Below are 8,448 nucleotides of genomic sequence, written 5' to 3' on the forward strand. Positions count from 1 at the left end.
TGGTTGGGAAACACTTTTGACGTGGACCCATAAAGTCCAACGAGACACTGAATGTAATGTTGGAATAACCGCACTCAACACTCTCTTCCTTTTGCTCTACTGTCAGTCTGGTTTATTATAATACAAGTTTACCCTCTGGTGGAAGAGTATGGGGCTTGTATGCAAAAGCATTAACTGAAGTGTGCTTATCATGTGTGCATCTGGTTTTCAAACAAAGTATTTTGACTTGCAGGATAACAAGGATTCACAGTCAATGTTTGCTTTTGTATCTACATATCTGCTCTAGGTGTTTACATGTTCTGTAAACAAACAGCTCATCACAGAGCTGCCTGTTTTTGTCTAAGTTATGTTGAGTTTCTGTAATACTGAAAAGTCATTCAATGTAGTTGCATGAAACGGAAAAAATATTTTTCGAACCAACTGAGTTTCCTTCATATTTCACAAGTCCCTCTGAGCCTGATGGTTCACATTCTTCTGTTGGCTACAGCTGACACAGCCTAATGCAAACAAAAACTCCAAAACAAAGGCTTCAAAACATTTTTTTTTTTTTTTTTTACAAAACTCAAGACATAAATAATATTATCCTGTCAGAAAGGACCTTAAGGAATGTAAGTTGCTACTTCTGTTTAAGAGCTAAATATGTAAATAGAAGAGAGTAAAGCCAAGACAACTATGAAGTGTTGCACTCTCCTTTTTCAAAAAGGAGAATGAATGGAGATAATGACTAAGATTGCATGTATTTAAACACACTGTAAATGTTATGAATGAGACTAAAAAGGGTGCCCTCATACAAAAAGTGTGTTGGAATAACAGTTAAAGCTTACATTGCATTTCACTCCCTAGTCACTCCCAAGCCTAACCTGTTCAACCTGTCTGCACCAGGATGACAAGACTGGGTGGCTGAATTATGTAGCAGTAGACTGAACTGTAGGCTGAGGAGGACAAGGTATTTTCTTGTGTAGGTTTTTCTGTCAAAACATGTAAAAGGAGTATTTTTTTTATTGTATTTCTTATAGTTTCTTATCCTTTTTTGGAATACAAGGTGTGGAGGAGGAAGAGCAGGAGGCCATGGAAGCAGACAGCACAGAGGACATTGAGTCTCTCATGGAGGACATGGACTACATCCCCGGTCACTTTCACCTGGACCTCAACCTCAACTGTGATCCCGTCGGACCTGTGAAGCTCAGACACAGAGACACTTATCTTAAACAGGAGAGCCTACACAGTGAGCTAGAGGCCGAGGTTGGATATTTACAGTATGCTGTCCGCAATCTTCTGGGTCTGTTGGCTTTTCATCTCGATCAGCTGGACACAGCTGAGGAAATATTCAGGTGACTATACATCGTTGTTTTTAAGGCAGAATATTCAGAATATTCACTTGGCAAGTCAGATCTCTCAGATCTAGTGGTGGAAGAAGTATTCATGAGTAAATTAAGTAAATGTACCAATACATTAATGTGAAAACTATTCATATAATACTTTATAGATGAAGGTCCTGATTTTAAAATCCTACTTAAATCAATGTAGAGAAATTTTATCAGCAAAATATGCTTTAGTATCAAAAGTTAAAGTATTCATGCAGAAAAATTCGCCTGACTGATATATTGTTATGTAAGGCATTATTAGATTATTAACACAGATGCACAGTAGCAGCATTTTACTGTTCCAGCTGGTCGAGGTGGAGCTTGTTTAACAACTTTATGTTGTTAGTTTAAGTTGTATGGTTCCCAGCCTGGGGGTCAGCCTCCTCCAAAGGGTCACAAGATAAATTTGAGGGGATAAATTTGATGTGTGTATAAAAGAAGATGAAAACAGAGTTTCTCTTTCCCTTTGCTTTTGTTGTGAAATCTTGGATAGTTGGATTTCCTCTGAAACTCCAACAGTTGATTACTCACCATGTGAGAAGTTTGGAGATGAAATGTCTCCTCAGTACAGCTGCTAACTAAACATCTGAAACATGACAAGGTTACCCAACAAGACACTGCTTTTTTTGTAAGCAGTCACAATGCATGATGCTTATCATATGTTTTTCTTATGTAAAATCTTCTGAAAACAGATGTCAGATAAAAGTTGAGGAGTAAAAATAAATTCCATCTGAAATTAAGTGGAGTAGAAGTATAAAGTAGTATAAAATAGAAATGCAAGTCAAGTAAACAGTAAAAAAAATACACACAAGTAATCTTCAAAAATATACTAAAGTACAGAGTAAATGTACACAGCTCAGATAATAGTTACAGGTAGAATTTTAACTATAATGTATATGTTTTTATACATCCTCTTTGCTGCTGTGATACTTCATGTTTTATCTTATTAACTCTTCCTGATATGAACTTTCCTGATTGCTGAGGTCAGTGGAAATACTGCACAAAGAAACCAGTCAACAAAAGTGTACAGCCATGCTAACAGCTTTGTGAGACTGCACTCTGGCACAGTGGTGCTTTGGGCTAAATGCTAACGTCAGCATGCAAACATGTGCTAATAATAAGCATTATACAAATACAAACTAGAGCTGAGTGTCTCACAGAGGCTGAAGTTTTACAAGTATTTAGTCATACACCAAATTATTGGATAAATTGAATATTGACAGCACAATATTAAATGTCAATCTCCAACATGATTCCACCTGAGGAGGACATGAATGTGTGTACCAAATTTCATGGCAATCCATCCAATAGAGGCTTCATCCTCTGAGGACCAAGTCTTTACAAAAAAATTCATTTCTATGCAGTAATTGTTAAGAAATTTCAGTCTGGACCAGAGTGGTGAACAAACCAACTAACACACTGACATTGCCATTCATAGAGCTATGCCACTAGCATAGCTAAAAATGTTGTACACATTATAATATATTTTTGACAAGATGAAAATGACATACATCATGGAATATTTTTGAATTACTTCCAACATTCAAGCCCTAACCCTCCTCTCTTTTTATGTATCTTGGCCTTTTAGAAGCATTTGTAAAGAAGACCCTGGGAACCTCAATGCCTGGGCCAACCTCGGCTACGTGTATGACAAGCTGGGGAGAGAGCTGGATGCAGGGGAGTGTGTGGAGAAAGTGTCCCACCTCATGGGCTTAGATGCTGGAGAGGCCTCACAGGAAGAAACCAGGCTGCTGGCGGCCCGCTGCCTGGCTGAGCAGGCCTACGTTTACCCCTATGATGTGGAGCTGGAAAGTGAGGACGACTTGAGAGAGAGACTGACGGCAGCACTAACATTGTACAACAAAGCCCTGGACTATGGTGGTCAACTGGTGAGATGGCAACATGTACAAAACACTCAGAATAAAGTTGTAAATGTCTATTCAATTGCTAAAAAGTAGAGTCTTATTAGGAGCACTGAAACAATCCATCCAATTATGGATAATGAGGCCACCACTCTATGATGCATAACTTTCCAGCATTTCTTTAGTTTGGTATTTCAATCATGCAGAACAAATCAAGCTCTATGACTCATTTTATCTGCAAAGTTATAAGGGAGTTAGAGGGTGTGGCTACAATTAGAAGATTTATAATATTAAAATGAACTCACAACAACATGGATATACTGTAAACGTAACTTTCCCTCAAAATCTAGTTGCGCCCATTTCATTTTCATGGCCCAGAACTATAAATTTGACTCAGGGCCCCTAAACCTATTATTCTTTATTCTAGATAAGCATTGAAACAGTGCTGCTGGGCAAGATCCTAAAAACATAGATATGTATTTCTGCACAATAAATATCATTTTACTCCTAATAACTTAAGACATAATGTTTTTCAGATACCAAAAGAAGAAAAAAGGAGCTGGTACTTTAAAATGGCAATCATTTATATAAGGTAAATAACTAGCATCAAACATTTTTGACAAATCATTCCTGCGTTGTTTCTTGTTTGCCAAGTCACTCTCTTCTTGCAGACTGGATGACATAGTTAAGACCAAAGAGGACTCTGAATACTCCAGACTCTCTCACTACAATAAGGGGCTGAAGCTTCTCAGAAAAACACTTGAATCTGAGAAAACACAGCACAAAGGTAAACACAGTATGTTTTTTATATGAATACACCTGCTCAGCTGTGTATTTGGAGGCATTATGTGTAAAATACTTGCATTCAAAATCGTACTTAAATAAACTTACAGAAGTGTTATCAAGAAAATGTATGAAAAGTAAAAGTGCTCATGCAGAATGGCTGCTGTCCGAATGTTTATTACTATTCAAGTATTAACATGTAAGCAGAATTTATATTAACGTTTAAGCCAGTTGAGGTGGAGCTAATTTTTACTACTTTATATGCCGTTGTAGTTTGATCTATGCATTATTTATAAGCACATCACATGTTTTGTATGTATAATCTGAATCAGCAAAGTAACTATTAAATATAGATGTCAGATAAGTGTAGCGGTGTATAAACATAAAGTTGCATAACAGGGAAATATTCAAATAAAGAACAAATACCCAAAAAATGTACTGAAATGAATGCACTTAGTTACTTTCTACCACTGGATTTAGGTTCTGAAATCTACTGAAATGGACCAAGAGGCCTTAATTAGTTAGACTATTGTTGGGAACAATTTGAATGAAGATGTCATTATATAATTATAACCTCTTCTTCCATGAAGAAGGAGACAACAATAGTTGCTTTAAAAATTCTGACTCTGATCTCTATTCTTAGCTCTCGCCTGGTGTTATGTTGGTATCATGTTGGAGAGGAAGGACGAGTTCACCACTGTACCCATGTCTATACATGACTGTGGCTACTCCGCCTCTGAACCTTTATCCTGCTATGGAACTGTAAGTTAACTCCCACATTTAGATCTCTCATATGTCAGGCAAGCTATGAGAAAAATTAGTCTGGACTTTTTTACATAGACGATTTGCAGTAGAAGCAGCATCAGCCCTATTGCATTGAAACATGATTTTCTACAATAGCTACCACTTTATATGCATTACCATGACAAAGTGTTATACAATGTCTGTGTCCTCAGGCCATAAAACTGGCCAGTGATGATGCATTCATCCTGAACCTTCTGGCCAGGATGTTCTTTCTACTGGGCAAATATGAGATGGCTACAGGGATCTGCAACATGGCTCTCAATGTGCTGCCAGACCCAGAGCTCAACTGGCAGGCCTACTGCACCCGCGCCAAGGTACTGCAGCCAGAGTACATCACATCAGTGCCAGAACCAAGCTAATAAACCTCAGTCAATTACCATGCAAAGTCTGTTTAATGCTATTAGTACTTACATTAATTTAAATTGGCTGAAATATGCACATAATTAACACATTCTGGCCTTTAGATCTAATCTAATTTGCACTAGTGTGAACTTTAAATGGATATATTTTTGTGCAATATGTATCTTTAAATGGTAATAATGAAATTTAATACTGCAAACAGCTGAATAATCATATGCATACAGTTGATGAAATAAGATAATAAAATAAGGTCAGTAAAATGGTGTTTCTTTTAGATCAATATGATGCTGTATGCCAGGGACCTGGAGAAGGCAAAACATGGTGATGGTGGAATCCCAGACCGGCAGAAGCTTACTGAGGCCAGAAAAGACCTGGACAAGGTCCTGACTGTACGTCCATGTCTGAGGACTCACCTGGAGATGGCACAGGTAAAGGCACAAACTGCAATAAATGAGAAAAATGATGGGTTTCCACAGCAGCAACGTTTTCAGATGTGTTCTCATTTAGGTGTACTACTACATGGGTGTGGATGCACTCCAGGAGAGCCTTCTGGTGGATGAGGGAGCAGTAAACAGTGCCTTGGTGAGTCTGTCCCAGGCCATACAGTTTGAGCTCGGTGACACTTTGCCAGACCTCCATGTGCTCAAAGGACGCTGCCTCCTGCTGAAGGGTGAGGAGCAAAATGCCGCGGATTGCTTCAAATGTGCTGTGGAGTTAGAGAGACCAGGGAGTACAGACACTACAGCCCTGCGCTGCCTCCTACAGGCCCTGCTGGCTCTGTTTGTGCAGGGAGGCCCTGACCCCAACCCTGCCATCACCCAGCTGGAGCTGTGGGTGAAAAAGGCAGAGGAGAGGTATCCTGAGGACATAGTGAAGGCTGAGCTTAGGTGCCTTTACAGGACACACACAGCAGAGGTCACAGAGTTATCCAGGGCTCTGATCAGGACCGGACGACTGGATCTAGTGAAGAGGCTACTGCAAACTGTGGCACCTAAACAAACGGCTAAGAAGAGAACAAGGGTTATGTCTATACCCTTTACATGATGCAAAAATGTGACTTTTATAGATATACAGTCACATCACCAGATATGCAGTGGTTAATAAACTTCTTGACAGCATTTCACAAATTGAAATGAGCAGCAGAAGTGCACTGTAATCAAGCTGTTTTTACTGTAGCACAGTATGTTTTTTGAACTGTGAGTCTTCTATTATTTATTTTTTTTCTTGATGAACAGTTATTGGAAAGGTAGGAACTACAGAATAGCCTACAGATACAATGGTACAGCACAATCAGGAGTATGCTGCTTTTTAGTTTAACCAAATATGTTCAAAGCTGTTCAAATCTGGGAGTTCACCTAATCACTGAACTGAGAAGAGAATTGTTGGTAGGGTGTATTCATTGAAACAGTTGTGGTCAGGACAAATAACTGCCACAGTAGGAGGAAACCGTCAAAGGAGTAGTTTCCTGCAAAGGTAGTCTTATTTATGCTTTTATTTAAATCAAGTCACAATACCTCTGCTTGAGTGGATATTTATTTATTATACTCTACCACTGATGACCAGCAGATGGGGGTATACACTGTTAAGATGTTGTTCTTTAATATACACCATTAAAATGCAAGTTTTGTTCTGTTTCATTTTTTTTGTTTTGTTTTGGGGTTTTTTTTTTTGTGCAAAAATGATTCAATCACAAGCCTTTAGGAGCTTCAGTGTAACTTTGTGAGAAACATACTTAAAGTGATTGTGAATAAAATACATATGTGTTTGAATAATTTATTATTATCTGTGCTGTTGATCTGCAGATGTGTGACAAATTTATGAAAAAAGGGGGTCACAAGGGGGTCACAGAATGGTTTGATGAGTATGAAAATAATGTGAATCGTACGCCATCGGCTTCACAGCCACAAGATCTGATTTAGTCAATTAAAGAGGGTATCTTCCACAGTTACAGTCTTTTTAGTAAAACATTCAAATAAACTTTTAAATACATTTTTGCATGGATGGAGGACTGTGGATTTTGTCTCCATCACTTACATTGAAAGAGTGTTATGAAGAGATCTCTCAAAGGATTACATTTCATCATATTGCTAGCCTCAAACAACATCATCTGCAAATATGCCTAAAAAAACATCCTTTAATCGTTTCACCATTTGTATAACATTTCTATAATATGCTTACAAGAACTTATTAAAACTTTATTTAATGAGGTAATCCTGTTGAGATTGAGATCTCTTGGTCAAGAGAGACCTGAAAACAAGAAACAACCTCAATCTAAAAAAATGAATAAAAACAACCAACAACCTTTTGTATAAAAACCTTAAAATATATTAAAATATATTGTATACATTTTTAACAATATTAAAATTTCTAAAATATTACTTAAGTAGCCCGACTAACTCACATTACAGATGGCCATGGGCAACTCTAACATAGATAACAGGAGATTCTCTCACATCCTGAGTAAGAAGATAGTGAGGGGGTATTATCCTGGGACATTATTGCACCAGTTTATCACGATAGATTTGGAAGACAATGAGGTACCCTCATGCCCTGATGAAATCACTCTGCATTTTATATGTTAAAAGAAATAGAACCAATTCATCATAAAAACATTTGTATTTCAAACTATTTGTTCTCACGCTGTGCATACTTTGAAGGATTTTCTCATTAACAAAATCTAATTGGATCATCGTCTGCAGCCAATGGTGTTACAGCCTTCAACAGAGTGGTGCTCTGGCTGCTTTGACTGTATGGAGGACAAACTTTCTTGTAAGAATCACCACTAGACTCATCTTCAGTAAAATGTATTCAGTATTTTTGGATAATCTGTAAAAAGACCACACTTTTTATACTTATATGTGTTATCACGTCACTTAGAGAATGAACTCTTTATGTGTGTCTATTAATACTTATAACTGCATGTTTTTCAGGTTGTCACAGTTCCTGTCTCAGTCCTGTGTCTCCCTACCAGTTGCTACTTCCTCTCTTCCTCTCTCTTCCTGTGTGTGTGATTGCGTGAGCGGAGACAGGTGTGCTGGAGTCAGAGCAGAGCCCCACTAGCTGCAACTAGTTCAATAATCAAGACCTCTACACAGCCCTGCCAGATTGTAGTCTTTGCTCAATTAGTCTACACTTCACGCCATTTCTTCTGCATTCATCTGGTTTCTTACTGTTGTTACTGTTTTTCTCTCTTGTAGTAAACAATTTAAAAACAAAACTAGCTAGTGTTGTGTTAAATTAAGTAAGAAAATGCCATAAAATTGAAAAAGGGGTTG

The 8,448-nt window shown here is 37.9% G+C and overlaps 1 protein-coding gene across 1 annotated transcript; it reads left to right on the top strand.

Moving 5' to 3' along the window:
* Positions 1-1,044: 1,044 nt before the first annotated feature.
* On the top strand, positions 1,045-6,894 carry ttc22 (tetratricopeptide repeat domain 22). Its single transcript, XM_044361977.1, has 8 exons — positions 1,045-1,331; positions 2,953-3,253; positions 3,763-3,818; positions 3,898-4,013; positions 4,653-4,771; positions 4,966-5,127; positions 5,449-5,601; positions 5,681-6,894. Exons 1-8 carry the CDS (start codon positions 1,069-1,071, stop codon positions 6,215-6,217), a joined length of 1,707 nt encoding a protein of 568 aa, XP_044217912.1. The 5' UTR covers positions 1,045-1,068; the 3' UTR covers positions 6,218-6,894.
* The last annotated feature ends 1,554 nt before the right edge of the window (positions 6,895-8,448 follow it).

The sequence above is a fragment of the Thunnus albacares genome, chromosome 9 (assembly GCF_914725855.1).
Source record: "Thunnus albacares chromosome 9, fThuAlb1.1, whole genome shotgun sequence".
NCBI classification, from domain to species: domain Eukaryota; kingdom Metazoa; phylum Chordata; class Actinopteri; order Scombriformes; family Scombridae; genus Thunnus; species Thunnus albacares.